Source organism: Dichomitus squalens (assembly GCF_000275845.1).
Source record: "Dichomitus squalens LYAD-421 SS1 unplaced genomic scaffold DICSQscaffold_75, whole genome shotgun sequence".
In the NCBI taxonomy this organism is placed as follows: Eukaryota; Fungi; Basidiomycota; class Agaricomycetes; order Polyporales; family Polyporaceae; genus Dichomitus; species Dichomitus squalens.
This window is the reverse complement of record NW_006766957.1, coordinates 47,050-62,200: the sequence shown is the minus strand read 5'-3', so window position 1 is coordinate 62,200 and position 15,151 is coordinate 47,050. Positions and strand designations below refer to the sequence as shown.

Genomic DNA, 15,151 nt, shown 5'->3' with positions numbered 1-15,151 from the left:
CGCTTTCCAAAGGCTACTTCCAAAGGCTACTTCTTGCGGAAGGACGGCCGCGCGTTCGACCACCCGGACTACTACGCCCACCCAGACCAATATGTATCCGAGTTCTACGCGAAGGTCGCTCCGTACCTTTCCCTCCTCCTGCATGGCGCACGGTGTGCTCCGGCGTACCCCCGCGTGATGACGAACGAGCAGCCGACGACGGCGCTCGAGATCGCGCGGACGTTGGGTGAGGGCCGGTTCGCCTGCGTAGGGGACATCAGCTGTGATGTCAACGTACGTCTTGTTCGCCCGTCTTATTGTACGTCCCCCTCGCTCACAGTGGGGGCTCGTTAGGGCGGCTTGGAGTTCCTGTCGCAATACGCGACGCGCATCTGCCGTCGGTCACGATGGTGGCCATGCAGGGGCTTTGCGGCCGGTCGGACGTGCAGCTGTTTGTTGGTAAGTAGTTGTAGACTTGTTTGGCGGGTTTCGCGCGAGTTGACCTTATAGTGCGTATAGCGAGCAATGTTCTGGCGGATACCGAGCGGCTGATTCTGCCGTACGCGAACGCGACACCCGTGGATATGGGGAACTTGGAGGCGGTGAAGAGATTGGTCGCGGCGCCAGACGTTGTCATCAGGCATTGCCCCTTCGCATGCAGCGCTCAGAACGGGGTGTTGAGAGTGAACGTACAATTGCCCGTTGCTGGTACCGTTCCACCCCTCTGCCGAGCTGTGCATCCGTCCTTGTCGCTGAGAACGCGCTGTGTCTTGATCGAGACCAATCAGTGCCGTCACTGCAGATGTTCTTCTGATGAACAAAATCGGACTGGATCCTGACATCGACCACTGTTCCGCGATGTCTTTGATTGAACCGTCGCGAGAGCAAGGCAAGGAGATCGTGTCGTTCACGTCGTTCTGTGGTGGCTTGCCTGCACCAGAGGACACGGACGTTCCGCTTGGGTACAAGTTCAGCTGGAGCCCAAAGGACGTTCTCACTGCTGCGTCGAACTCGGCGCCGTCCAGGCTTCGCGGCGAGGTAAGTCTACTCAAGTTCTGGAAGCCTTGCACCAAGCTGAATTTCGGAGTAACAACGTTGCGAAATCGACGGCGAGGACTTGGTACGAACGTACTTCCCGGACGTTCCGCTCTCCAACATCAGGAAAAAATCAGTGTGCTACATCGCCCTAAGTAGACGCCATAGCTGTTATAGTCGCGTAGCATACCTCGGGGGTACATGGCCTACATAGCGCCCGCCCACAGCTCTGTAGATCAATGTAGATACGCCATAGCTCGTGTATTCTTACCATTAACAGCTTGTTGTTGCGATAGTGGGCGACAGCAATCTCGAAAATGCATGAAAGTAGATTGATTTACACTACGACAGACTAAATACAGTTGACGTATGCTATACAATGACGTGTAAATACCCCGGCAAGCGTGCTTCCTACATCCCTGACCACCCAACTACTACTACAACACGCGAGATTATTCACAACCATGACAGGATGGGAGGGATGATAGCTTGGAGACATAGCGATGCGGAAGGAGGGAGGGTACGAAGGGATGCGCAAGTACGAGACCACCATGACATACCCGTAGTTACCTCCTTGCAAAAGAGGTTCTGGATAGACTCTGAGACGTACCTGTGTCTCAGATATCAGAGACGAGACAGTTCAGCACATACCTGTATCAGGAAGGGAGCAAGAACAGACGGTATGAGACACCTACAGAGCATGGACTCACGTGTCACATCTGCATCTGCTTCACTGAGACTGCTCAGATCTTTGGGAATGCGTCTATTGGACTTGCTAGCATCGCCCCTTCCCTTCGCACGTGAGGCCCAGTCCTGACATCAAGCCGGTGGAAGTAAGCCGGGCTCACAACTTCTCCATTCTAGGATGGCGGTTTGGTCGCAGGCATGGTACATCGTCGCATCTCTCATCCTCGTTATACTGGGACATTGGTCATTGTTGCTGCACGGTAAGTTTTCTAGCAAAAGAAGCTGTGCACAGTGCCATGGTAGCCGGTTGACGATGGTGACGAAGGTGTTCTTGTGGAGGCCGCTTGGATCCCTGGAACAGGCTGTGCCATCACCCAGACAAGTAATAGAATTCTGGCCGCGACGTTCATTTACACGATATGTTTCAATTTCACTGTTCTTACTCTGATGGCGGTGAAGCTGGGCGTGGGGAGCAGTTCACGTCGTGACCGGTCAAAGATCGTGAAGCTTACCTTCGACGACGGGCTGTTCTACTGCGTAGTTGCGTGGGTCTTCGCGCTGCTTCATGAATGATTGGCCGTCAGCTGATGTTTACTTCTAACAGTTTCGGGGCTTATGTGATTGCAACTGTGAATTGCAGCTCCTTTTCGACTTCGGGATCTTGACACTGATCTCTTGTAGACTTTTATGTTGGTCAATCTGAACGCAGTGATGTCGATCATCGCGAACGTTCCCGCAGCAATCGCGTCCAATGTGAGTTGTGCCAGCATATCGTGAGAAGCTTGAATTGAAGAGTTCCTTAGATCGTCGCTTGCCGTGTTGTGCGGCGGTTGACTAACTATACCTCCGAAGGTGCTGAAGTGTTCGGGTACATTCATCCTGTGGCTACCCCGTGCTATGTTGATCTCGTGTTGTATGTACGTTTAGGACTCAAGCTTCGACGCTCGCATTCAGCGGTCTTGGTAGTTGCTACATAACTCGTGGAATTGTCTCGATCGGTGAAGAGGGGGCGGATGAAGTCAGCCCCAGGTACGTCGACATCGTCACGATTCATTGGAAGCAGCACAGGCTGAGTTTGGGTAGATGGACGCATTCCAGGCGGCGCCGGGAGAGGTTTCTCCCTCAGACTTCGAGTCTGTACGGTACGATGCTGTCTGCCGGTCATTTCATTAGAATGGAGGAAGACGATAGCACTACGAACGTGGAGGCGTCGTCCATCGAAGAATTCAAGCGGCCGAACTTGCAATAAGTGTATATAATCGCTCACACGCCTTCTCGCGTCCTCGAGCTCTTCCCATATGCCCCGGGTTCGTGTTGTCGCTGCGCCGCTCTCGAAGATTCCTTTTCATCGCCTTCTCCTAGCCTCCCTCGGTATTTGGACACGCTCATTGACGATCTGGCTGGTACCCGGTGTTTTTGCGATTCCGCCGGACACTTCAGGTAGTAACAGACCGTTCGGTTCTCTAGTCTCCGTTTCGGGTCAATGCTTATCGCCATGCATTCCGATGGACCCCAACCTTCCCTCGCCGCACATCACGATATCCGCTGGGCCAACTGCGGCGATGATGTCGTCCCCCGCGCTGTCTACAGCAGACTCGATGCGTTCCCCCACGCCGGCAGGGTCGAAGCCTAGCACCCCGGCTTCACCAATGACCCTCATAGCGGCTGCTTCCGTCTTTGCGTGCGTTGCCGTACAGGATCCTGTACGTGGTTGCAACGAGGGACCCTGAGATGATATACGACACGCAGCAGGCGGGACCCGTTTGCCTTTTGACGAAGCTGCACTACGACGAGTTGACGGACATGCACTGGCCACTCCTCACTGTTAGCTCCGCATTCCGTCATCTCAGACACAAACACGGGCACAAACACCACGTAGGTCGCCCTACGACCAATGCCTCATGCTCCCCTCGCGCGACGGTTACTGCACGCCCATCATCCTCGATGAGATCCTCCCCGCCTACCACACGCGGCAGCATATCCTCCAGCTGCATTCATCGGCGCACACGATTGTACCATCCCCTTACCTCTCAAATTCGCTCACTGTACTGAAATTCCAATCACCTACATGGCGTAGCGGCTGCTCGGCTCTCTCCGCTTTGTGGGTTCGATTATGGCTTTCCCATCCTGCGTCTCAGGCCCGGTGGTCGGCGAACTGACGCTGCTCCGACCATGCAGCCTTCGACGATGCTGCTTGGGACAGTCCCTCCCCATCAAGGTCTCGGAACGATCGCAAATCCCGCCCGGTGTTTATCGAGGCGATATCCTCCGTGACCGCCGGTAAAGCAGAACCCATCGCGGGCGATTGGACAGCCAAGGCCGGAGAGGGAGGCACAGGTCGTGAGTATTCACTATGTCTTGCTGTCTAAGTGTCTCTTGTGGGATGCTCACCCAGCCTGTATCCCTCTGTGCGAGGAACATACAGCTGTATCTGGGCGAAGCGTTGGCAACGGTGTTTCTACTTTGCTTCCCAAACAAACTGTCGAAGGCTACACAGAATTCGAAATAGAGTCCTTTCGTAGCCGATTCAAAACCGGATTGGATCTGCCCAATCTCTGAATTGGTGGTGCAGTGGATACCTTGTCAAGCGGGCAATTACACAACGATTATTGGCTGTCGAAGGGATGTGCGAGGGACCCACCTCAGCTGATTCTGAACTGGGAGCGCTGACAAATTGAACTACCCCACCGGTTTCAAATCGCCTGCGAAAGGACTCTAATGGTGCTGTGTTGCATCTGGTATATGCAATTCCATTGCGTCAGTACCTATCACTCGCTACCTCACCCGAAGTAATTGTTCTGGACTTGCGTTCCGTTTGCCCACTTCACGCTCTTCCACTTTACGTCATTGTACTCCACCGCCCTAGTTTGCGGTATACGGAGCGTTATCGCCGTACAACGTGCCCGCTTGGCTTCAGTCTTCTCATTGGAGGTGAATTTTGTGTGACCGGGCTTTTGCCTACGTTGATTTCACCACCTGCATAGAATCATGTCACGAGGTGTTCGATTTTGATCGAGCGTGCAGTTTAATGACAAATGACTTTCACTCTAGCATGACAACACCGCAATGTTTTCGCGCCGAGGCGAGCATGGCATGAGGGTGCAATTTTGCGACATTTCTGGCACTAGGACACGCGCAAGATACATGACATATGTCCAACCCAGGGAGCCTGGAAAGGGTGTGTCGACAGGTTGACCCCGCCACATCACAAACACCAACCTGCCGCAAATGAAGCGGACCCCCCTTCATCACCGCCGCCGCTCAGATATTCCATCCCGGACGACTACTATTACTTTAGCTGATCCCAACACTTAACGCATAGGAATACCCAGCCCCGACCGCGTTCTCCCCGAGTCTAGGAGGGGCAGATGCTGACCTGACAAGTCTCGTGGAGGATAGCTCACTCGGCCACATCGCTGCAGTCACAGAGGTCGACTCGACTTCTGTGGCCCTCCGAGAACGGAGGAAGAGCTTGGATCGAATAAGATTCGCGATCTCTCTTGTTTGATGGCGGGTTCCTCGGGTTATCTTGGGCTGTAGACCCTTCACGGCGGCTCGGATCTTCTCCCTAACTCCTTGAGTCTTTTCGACGGTGGGAGGAAGTGGCATAAGGCTCAGAGGACGCGACATAGGGCTCAGACCCAGGTTCAGCACCATGCCGGACGCCAGCCTCAATCGAGTGCGAGCATTACTGCCGTAGAAGGACCACGAACAAAGATGGTGTGGGTGATTGAAGGGGTGGTCCAGAGAGTGTTCCATCCTTGGTCGATCCCAGGATTGGCGGCCTTGAGACGATTCACTGGCAATCACTGCCAACAGACCATATCGCTCGCCGAGTGCGCAATAGCAGCGTCCAATCTGGACAATAATGTAGTTGGTGCCTTTACGAATGGTTATTGCGGGAGATGTAGCGGTAGCCCGGTGCACGGCGCTTGTGGTGGATGCAGGTAGCAGAATATCAGCTATGGCTGTGGGGAACGTGCGATATCCCCGCGCGATCAGGGCGTCCCGAGACCAGGGTGCTAAAGACACAGCAAAGGGCCCGGGAGGGGCACTCATCTCGATGTGACGGCGTAACTCGTACTCAAGGTCGAGTACGAGGTGGTCTGGATCGTGTGCAATGACGATGTCTGACATACGTATCCAACCATGAAGATGGTTGAGCTCTGTGGAAGGGATCCAGACCGCTCGCGTGTATGCGTTGATGTATGCGGACATGGAGTAAGGGTTGGTGGAGATGGGACAGTGCTTGGAGGGTCTCGGTGGCGCTCCTACGAAATACGAGCCGGGATGGGCATGACGAAGGTTCTCAGCGCTGCGTATGGAGGGTATAATAAGTGCTTAGAAATACTAGTCTGTAGAGTAAGCGGGCGTAGTGATACTCACGTGGTGTCACTGGAGGATTCACGGCAATCCTGTGGATGTAACAGAAGAGCAAGCATCCGCCCTCGAGCGTCTTCGCAGGCCAGTAGAGCGAGTGTAAATACCGAGCGCGAAGAGCCCGTACCGACTGGACATGACATGTCAACTAGGGGCAACCTACAGCGAATACCGCCCGGCACATGCTCAAACGCCGTCTGGATGTCCTGCTCGGGGAGTTTGAGGCGTTCAGCGAAGAAGTCAGGGCCTTGAACCTTTAGGCTTCGCGGGGTGCGACTGAACTCCTCCGCAGAAGCAGCCAGCAGGTATTGTTTCGAATGCCTAGGGGGTGGAGGTTCGGCTCGCGTCACGGCGGTGTGCGCCGTATGGTTGTACCCGCCAAAGGGCAGACTGTTAGCGGGCAGATGTGTTACGACGCCCCAGCAAAGGAGGGTTGGATCGGGCCGCTCCTTGGCAAGGATCAACTCCTGAAGGCGGAAGAAGGCGCTGTACCTCTCTCCATAGTTCGGCTGCATGATGACACCAAAGATGCCCATGAGGCAGTAGGCGCCATCCTCTACGAATCTCGTTTTCCTGGACGCGGCCCATGACATGCGCGTTGCAACGCTCATCGCCTCCAGTGGGACTCTCGGGGAAATCAGGACTTTGCTATCGATAGAGGTGATGGCCTGGATGAGCGTCGCAAGCTCTGTTCTCGTGCCGATCGCTAGCCAAGTAGAGGACAGAAAGGTTACCTCGTTAGGGGCTAGGAGTTCGGGTAGCGTCCATCCTCTGGACCACCAAATGCTTTGGCGGAACAGCGCGTATGGGTCATCGGAGGACATTAAGGGGCTGGGAACGTCGTGAAGATACGCGAAGCACTGATCGGCCTCGCGATACCAGGAATACATGGATGTTATAGAGTCCGAGATTTCGTCAGAGTTTGTTCTGTCAATGCAGCAAGTATCGGCCCAGACGAAGTCGTATCCGGCGTTCTGCGCAGCATTGCACAAGCCGCGAAGCTTGTCGGGCAAGCGAGACACGACGTTGAGCCCAGAAACCTTCTGTGTCTCCAAGACGTCCTGATACGTGGCCTCCCTGGTTGCCCAGACGTGGGATAGGATGACATAGCGTACTCGCTGATGGTCAAAGCACTCATCAAACTGCCCAGTGATGGCGTTTAACAGGCGCTTGGGGACCTTGCAAGCGTCAGTGAAACGTAATGGGGGCACTGCAAACAGGATATACCTGGTCACGAGCGGTCTGCCTTCTTGGCGGGTTGGGCGCTCTACCAGAGGGCGGGTCATTTGGAGTCTTTGGTCGCGAAAGCAGGCGTTGTGGTCCCGATCGCTCCAAATCAGCGGGACTAGATGTCCCCTCACGAGGTTTGTGCACACTTGAGACAGACAGTGGCTCCGCCACAGCTACCTTCAGTAGAGGGCTCTTCTTGGGCTCCCTACCTATCGGACGGCGTAGCGTCAGTTGGACGTACTGGTAAAGGACTAAAAACTCCCCAAACCTTGTCGAAGCTGAGTCTCAGTCCTGTGGCTCCTGTCAGACGGGGATGTTGCCTCAATAAGCTCGTGGACGTTGGGTATTTCGAGCGGCTGTGCCGTGATTGCATCCAGGTAAGGATGCTTGAAAGGCTCCTCCTCTACAAAAGGCGTCATGCGAATGATTCATAGCTGGTGTCAGCAGTTGGAAGATGTTGGGTCAAGAGATACTCAGTACCTCTGATAGTCAAGGTCTCGGTGCTGTGACTCATCTCCGACGGCACATTCTTCAGTTCCAGGGAAGCGACCATGAGCTCTCTACGCCCAGTCAGTATCGAAATTGAGTCGAGCCAGAGAGCTGCAAGAGCGTCGGTGGTCTCAGATCACGCCGGAGCTCGGTAGAATGGAGTGAATCCACTGGAGGCGCAGCAGATTCAGATGATGGTTGAGGGGGTTGAGGACTGACCCATCTGGATGTTGACGCCACACGCACCGAGGGCATCCCACGATGGAACAGCCTCGCTCAAAATATTGGCATATTTTCGTAGGCGCCCGTATTTTGCGCATCTGTATTTTGAGATCCAGTGCACGGAGGCGCCAGCCCTTCGTCACGGCAGTGGGGGTCACGGCCGCTTACAGTCGTTTGCATATCAAACTGCAGTCGACGCGCGCGCCGCGGGGCTGTTTGCCCGTGTTTGCAACGCCGTGAGCGAGCGTCCCTCTGCCTGTTTGGGACCGGCCTCCGTCAACCCATTGTGGCCATCAAGTACAAAAAGCTTCTCCTGCATTGAAAGCCAACAAAGCATTGCTAGGGGCCATACTGTATGTGATATCAACCCGCTACGACATTTTTGGGGGATTTTATCTGTTTTCATTGAGGGTGCACCCACCGAAGTGGCAGTCCTAGCCGGTACCCGACGGCGGAGCAAACACGAACAAACAGGCTCGACGCGCGCAAGACACTGCAGTTTGATATGCAAACGACTGTAGCTCAGCCGTCATCGATTCATCGTTCATTGCACACCATTTCAGGACACTCAACTCTGCATTATGAAGCCCCTAGGCTGTAGGCTATACACACTATGCTGCAAGATCTGGTTGCTCCTCCACCAGAGCATAGGGAGTGGGGATCACAGCGACTGCAGCGCACCGCAGTCCTATTTTCTGGAAGAGTTTTCAATTCCGCGCCCCAAGGCTGCTTGAGTTGGATGCTAGATGGCAGTAGTAACCAACCGGTCTGAAACTCTCCCCCCAAAAGAATTCGCCGTTCTTCACCCTCTCCCCATTCGAGATGAGTTGCCGACCTAAGCCAGCCTATATGATGTTCACGGTAATCTGCGTTTCGAAGCGAGGGCCTAGAGGGTCGGCTCAGCGGTGTTGTTGCAGGGCTTCCAGCCCTTCCCTGTTGATTCTACAGCGGTACATGCATGCCTGCTCGCCTATTAGGCGCAGAAAACATGTATGCTCTATCACCCTGCCCATCCAGGTTCTGCCCACTCCTCCCTGTTTTGGTTGCTGCCTGCGCCCCCTCCCTGCCTTCTACCCATGGCATATGACGTTTAGACTGCCTGTTACCATCTCCCAGAAGGGCGCAGACTCGCGCGGCATGCGCGCCAGCGGCTTGTGACCCCGGTGCCGTAGGGCCGACCTGTGGGAGTGAAGCAGGTGAGAGGCTCACATTGTGGTCGAACGCGAGTACGAGCCTCATATGGGCGCGAAAATCAACGCTGGCGGAGGCTGCCCTGCGGCCGGACGACGCCCCTGTTGCGCATGATGTGGGGATCAACGCGATAGGCCACGCCGATAAACTTCAACACGCGCATCACCCTAGCCCGCAAAGACTTCATCGGCCGTCGGCTTAACCTTGGGACCGAGCTCCACGTCGCCCAGACCTGTCGGTGCGGGAGTGCGGGCCGCGGGTCGCTGGCGGCAACGAGGGCGGGGAAGAGGAGCATCCTCGGGCGAGGTATAAGGGGGGCCAGCCCTGGGTAGTTTTATGGCACAAGCTGCGCGGCGTCCATTGGCAAAGCAGCCATCGATTTCAGTAGGATGGCGGCCACATCGACGTTTGGCAAGACGACGTCTCCGACCGGCAGCGCATTACCGCCCGCAAACAGATGCCCATCGGTGCTGCAACCCACGCCCTAATACTACCTCACGTGCCAGGCGTCGAGGGCATGCCGCTGTTGGGTCTGGAGATCGCGGCCATCATCATCCCGCGCATGGCCCAAACGAGCCCAAAACGCGGCTGCAAAAGGGATTGGGGTGACAAGCTGCGGAGTGCAGCCGCTCACGTTCGTCGCCGCTTGAGCCACCGTACGTCAGGCCGCGTGTTAGGCTGGAGGAGGCTGCCAAACGAGAGGGAGGAGCGCTAGCCTTAGCAGACAAAGGGCACCCTGCGTTGGGACAGCCCGTCCTGAAGCGCGTGAGGCGCAAGCCCGAGGGGGGCGCGGAACCCGCGATTGCATTGAGATGGAGGGCGGCAGAGGGTACAGTTAGAGGAGTGGCAGCCATTGATCCTGACCTGTTGCACGCGTGGCACAAGCCAGTTGGCGCAATAGGCTATTGGGTAGTAACTACTCTGGAGGACCTCAGCTCATCCCAGCGGCCCAGCATGCCGACGCCACGAACCCATCGTTGGCGACCCGTCTGTGAGTAGACGCCGCCACCGCTGTGGAAGGCTTTCTGGGTCTGATGGCCGCACTCAGACCAGCGAAAGAGCCCCCCTGCAGAATATTGGATGAATGCGTGGCGGGTCTCTTCGGGGCTTGCGAGTGGGGCGTTGGAATGGCGCAGGATGGCCGATGGTATGAGGATCGTGGTACCGGGGGGGAACTCAATGATGAGACGGAGGTCCCAAAGGATCAAGTGCCCGCCCCGTTTCGGGTTGAACTCGCCCAAAGCAGTGATGGCACACATACCCCAGGCGAGATTTAGGTGGTCGGTATGTACGTGTGAGATGGCCTGCGGCCCCAGATTCCACGTCGCACATGCAAATGCATTGTCCTTGAAGTTGCGACGAAGGGACGGATCGCGCGAGCACAGCCCATCGAGGGTGCCCTCGTAAAAGTCGTGAAGCCGAGGGAAAAACAAACGGAAGGAATCTACGGAATCGGGTGATCAGATGGCAGGAATAGGGGAAGGATGCGCGACTCTTACTGCTGGCGAAATTGGCAATGCGACGCATGACGGTAGAGTTTTTGACGGCATCAAGGATCGCCGCGTTATGAGGGGTGTGTGCCAGATTGCCCACGCGCTAGAAGGAGGGGTGGGTAGGGTTCACAATACACAGGGACGGGGTCGCCTACCTGCTGACCGCCCCCGAACGAGATACCACTCGCCACCGCCGAATAGTTGCCGCGTCGATGGCGTAAGTGTGAGTTCGAGAGCCGTAGATTCTCGCGAAGGTATTCTGCGAGCACAGCCCCTCGGCGATGTACCTCGGACCATGGGACGCTGCCCCCCTGGCCAGGGGAGGGCGCGACATCCCGCGGCGCCCCGCAAACGACGCCAATGAGAGTGCGGTCCCGGTCGATGATGGGGCGGCATTTGCTGTACGAACAGGGGCATTAGCGGGCTGAATGCCTGGGAGGACGAGGGCAAACAGACTCTTCCTGGGCTTCAATCAGGCGGAAACCCTGCAAAACGATAAGGCGTTGAATATCGACCGGCAGACGGTCTTCGTCAGTTTGCGGGTACCGCTGGGCTGTGAAGGCATTCCTGGTCACCGGAACGTCCTCCATGGCCAACGACAGATCAGTTTCGATGGGCTCTTCGGCCTCGGCAAGGGTGCGCGAGGCGCGCTCGGAGTCTTGGGAAAGCATCCGGTCGGTGTCCATGGGCGTCTCCAACGCGACGGCAGCATCCCGGTGTCTGACGGCCGAGTCTCTAAGGGGTCTTTTCCCACCGTTTGCCTCGCGCTGGCTATGGGTTTTGGCCTGACGGCGGCGTTTGTTATGGCTGCGCGCATGGTACTGCCCCTTGCTGATGCCGACGTTGTCCGATGCGATTGGGTCTGGAAACTCCGGGAGGGGCGGGATGGCAATTGGAGGCACATTGCCCGGCGTCACCAGCCCCCCATCAGTCTCGAGGGCCTGTGTCAGTGGAAGGTCATCCTCCTCATGCCAATCAGCCTCGCGCTTTTGCTCAACAAGTGCGGCCTCGATGCGCGCACAAAGGTCGAAGTCCGACGGTGCCTCAATCGGTGTCCCGAATGGGGCCACCGTAGCCCACGGGGAAAAGGAAGCCCCGCTCCGCGTCTGTTGGGGGGGTACACACCAATGAACATTGCTACATGGATGAAGGGCACGCTTACCTGACGGAACGGAGAGAAGCTGAGCACGATGGGGCCTGTGGCGCAAAACAATCAGGACCCTGCCAGCGGCAGACCAAGAGCGACGCGACAGGGGGACGGGAAACAGGGGGTTTACACACGCTCTCCCTGGCGCATCGTGAAAGCGGTAACTCACCTTTGGGAGGCATGCTGTCGCACAGGGGTGTCACGCAGCGCGAAGGCAAAACAGCCACGGGGGGATGGGTGGTTGTATGCTGCTGCACGGTCAGCGATATGGGTGATAGGGCCACGAAGAATGCGTGGGACGGAAGCGGGGCACACGATGATGTTAGACTTTACGATCTTCACATTAGGCGCTGTAGGCCGGGAACTTCCGTACGTACACCACTATAGTTCGTCACATATTCAACGTCCCTCACTCGTTCCAGCATCCCTTCGAGTGGGGCATCTAATACCTAGACTACAGACTTCTAACATATGGGTGCTGCGGCTCGGGGGGCATATACATAGAAGGATGGGCGGCGCGACGCTGGCGGTCTCAACCAATAACCGAGCACGGGGAGCCCGCGGAGAAGGAGCTGTTACTTAGGCAATCCATAATATGTAATGAGGTGTGGGCTCCGTCTAGCCCAAATGAAGGGAGCGACAGGAGGCGGGCGGCAGTTCTTCAAGCTTAAGCATCGGAATAATAGACGTGCGCCCGCAGAGCCTCGCCGTGGGAAAGGAAGTCGAGCCCGTCCAGCCAACTGCAGAATCTTCTTAGCAGCTAGTAATACAACCTCGATCCTGACTTCTGCTGCTGTGCATAGGTCCAGTCTTACACTGCGAATGCGACTCTGCTCACAATACCACAGACGGCCAAGCAGGTATGAATCTATGATAGTCTTACACCTCGATGTTACAGTTCACCTTGCGCACTACTACAGGAACTCGCCGCAGCACATTGTCCCCATCTGGTCTCGGTCTACAAATCAACAGCGGTGTGCACTGGCACCATGGCGAGTTACACTAGTTTCTGCCCTATGGGCCCGATACTGACTATATATGCACTAGGCCCAGATGCGTTTTCTCCATGCGCCGACAGGCACGTTTTCGGAAACACGATACACCGTCGATCAGCTGAAAGCAGACGGTATCCCCTATGCCTGTTTGTCCCATGTCTGGAGCAAGCCGGGTGACTCGGGTTATCCCGAATGTTCCTACCAGGACGTGCTGAAGAACCGAGGTCGTCGTCTTAGTTCAAAAATCCAGCGCTTTTGTGACGTTGTCAAGGGTAATGGCATTGAGTTAGCTTGGGCCGACTCTTGCTGTATCAACCAAGACGATCTGGCGGAGGTTCAACCCGCTGTCAACTCCATGTTCACGTGGTATCGTAATGCCACGCTCTGCGTTGTCTTTCTGCACGATGTGGACGACTACCCTGGTCACCTGACTGCCCAGTGGGCGACCCAATTCTGCGATAGCGGGTGGTTTACTCGCTGTTGGACTCTCCAAGAGCTCTTGGGCCCGGATTCTGTCATCTTTTACAGCCGCAATTGGCGGCCGATCATGGATAAAGCGACGCTGAGTAATAGTGGGGAGCTCGCAGCCCTCGTTGAGTGTGCTACTGGCATCCCGCCCTCAGTCCTGGAAGATCCCCGATCACTAGCCAACATTTCGGTCGCGCAGAAAATATCGTGGGGAGCCTTGCGGCGGGCTACTAAGCCTGAAGACGCCTCCTACTCCCTGGCAGGACTTCTTGGCGTCTCGCTCAATGTGCGCTATGGCATAACTGTAGAAGAGGCCTTTCAACTCCTTCTGTCTCAGGTTCTACAAAGAATCCCAGACCACACTGTTCTGTTATGGGGCCATCCGTGCCAGGCACAATACCCGTTTACACCGCCTGCTTGTCACGACGACCCTCACTCCCTCCAAGACGTTGCGCCATTGCAGACCCACCTGCTCCCAGGCTGTCCCGCGGACTTCTGCATGTCCCCCCGCTTCATCTCCTTCCACAGAGCGCAGCCTTTCTTGGATGCAGCAGGGATAGACCGGGGGAGGGCAACGGATCAAATTTTTGTCATCAGGAGAACTGCCGACGGCGTTCATGCAAAACTACTCCTCAGCCTCCCCGTCCCCACCTCCTGTCATCACTTCCCCACGCGTATAGCCCTTCTAGGCTGTTACGTTAATGGCCCGGATGGCAAAGTACAGTTCCTCGCTCTTCCTTTGCATTGTCAATCCCCTGATGCCGACATCAGTGATGAGCACACGCGCTATGACATTGGGCTCCTACAATACGGAGCTAGTCCCCAGGGAGTGTCAGGTCTTACCCGTTACCAGCAGTATGGCCGGTTCTTCTACATTCCATCAGACGATCCCCATATCCAGACGGACTTCACCATGACAGACGTCTACTTCCCAGATCGTGCTACTGTGTCAGGGGCAGACCATCGGCATCTTCAGGCCACGCTTCACACCGCTTTGTGTGCGCCTCCTGAACGCAGATTTCGTGTTCGTCTTCCAGAGAGGTGTTGTCGGCTCCTGGAGGAGCGTTATCGTTGGCGGATAGAATATCACGAGTCGCAGAACAATGTCGATATCCGCCTAGCACCAACTAGCAGGTCCAGGGGCAAGGATGTCCGCATAGTGATCCGACATTGTCATTGTCGATGGGGGAAAGGAGACTCTGGATTTCTCAGCGTCACGGTCGCCGTGAATGGGCAGCAACTTGAAGACCATAGTCTTCCACACGAGATGGACCATCCTTGTCACGGACGTTGGACAGACGCCCCTTTTTGCCGCCCATTCCCTTTCCTTTGACGCCCACCTTCCATTTCCGGACCGTTTCCTTTCCTAGCTCATCCCAGTTTGGACACTGTAGATACGTTCCCACAGCCGCATGCTACGTTCCCGTGATCGCCATGCCCTTGCCTTTTCTTTCTCGCCCTTTGTTCCCCCTTTGTCATCTTCACTGCCTCGCTCTCGCGCCTTGTCCTTGGTTGCTAAGCAGCCCCTCTAGTATATAAGGACCCCCTAGGCGCTCCCTAGTCCCCATCTCGACCTCTTGGTCATTGGGACTAGGTGAGTGACCATAGCGTTGTATCTCTCTCCGATTGCTAATGTATAACTTGGTCATTGGGACTAGTCTGTCGCTGCTTGCGTGAAGGCTAGCTTTCGTCGGTCTCGTGCCTTCGTGCCGACCGCCGCTCTGCCCGTCGAGTTTTCTGATACGTTTATCCCTCTCTCCCTCGCTTTCCCCTTTCGGCTCCTCGCCGCTCGCCTACGGGGTCGTCGCCGAACGTCGACCCGGGTCTACGCGCCT

At 56.1% G+C, this 15,151-nt stretch overlaps 7 protein-coding genes across 7 annotated transcripts; 5 read left to right on the top strand and 2 right to left on the bottom strand.

Annotated features, from left to right (window-relative positions):
• Positions 1-12: 12 nt before the first annotated feature.
• Positions 13-531, top strand: DICSQDRAFT_174897 (uncharacterized protein; the record flags this gene model as incomplete). Its single annotated transcript, XM_007370760.1, has 3 exons — positions 13-273; positions 334-438; positions 499-531. Coding segments are annotated over 3 exons (399 nt in total), but the record flags the coding sequence as incomplete, so codon positions are not given.
• A 237-nt stretch (positions 532-768) lies between these two features.
• Positions 769-1,017, top strand: DICSQDRAFT_25460 (glyceraldehyde-3-phosphate dehydrogenase-like C-terminal domain-containing protein; the record flags this gene model as incomplete). The annotated part of the gene is made up of 1 exon (XM_007370759.1): positions 769-1,017. A coding segment is annotated over one exon (249 nt), but the record flags the coding sequence as incomplete, so codon positions are not given.
• Positions 1,018-1,758: 741 nt separating this feature from the next.
• DICSQDRAFT_71528 (uncharacterized protein) lies at positions 1,759-2,678 on the top strand (the record flags this gene model as incomplete). Its single annotated transcript, XM_007370758.1, has 6 exons — positions 1,759-1,814; positions 1,879-1,961; positions 2,027-2,246; positions 2,306-2,330; positions 2,383-2,454; positions 2,505-2,678. Coding segments are annotated over 6 exons (630 nt in total), but the record flags the coding sequence as incomplete, so codon positions are not given.
• Positions 2,679-3,206: 528 nt separating this feature from the next.
• On the top strand, positions 3,207-4,070 carry DICSQDRAFT_174895 (uncharacterized protein; the record flags this gene model as incomplete). Its single annotated transcript, XM_007370757.1, has 4 exons — positions 3,207-3,404; positions 3,531-3,713; positions 3,779-3,806; positions 3,880-4,070. 4 exons carry the CDS (start codon positions 3,207-3,209, stop codon positions 4,068-4,070), a joined length of 600 nt encoding a protein of 199 aa, XP_007370819.1.
• Positions 4,071-6,500: 2,430 nt separating this feature from the next.
• Positions 6,501-7,250, bottom strand: DICSQDRAFT_23594 (HET-domain-containing protein; the record flags this gene model as incomplete). Its single annotated transcript, XM_007370756.1, has 1 exon — positions 6,501-7,250. A coding segment is annotated over one exon (750 nt), but the record flags the coding sequence as incomplete, so codon positions are not given.
• Positions 7,251-10,115: 2,865 nt separating this feature from the next.
• Positions 10,116-10,637, bottom strand: DICSQDRAFT_71517 (uncharacterized protein; the record flags this gene model as incomplete). Its single annotated transcript, XM_007370755.1, has 1 exon — positions 10,116-10,637. A coding segment is annotated over one exon (522 nt), but the record flags the coding sequence as incomplete, so codon positions are not given.
• Positions 10,638-12,906: 2,269 nt separating this feature from the next.
• Positions 12,907-13,701, top strand: DICSQDRAFT_71507 (HET-domain-containing protein; the record flags this gene model as incomplete). Its single annotated transcript, XM_007370754.1, has 2 exons — positions 12,907-13,021; positions 13,073-13,701. Coding segments are annotated over 2 exons (744 nt in total), but the record flags the coding sequence as incomplete, so codon positions are not given.
• Positions 13,702-15,151: the final 1,450 nt, after the last annotated feature.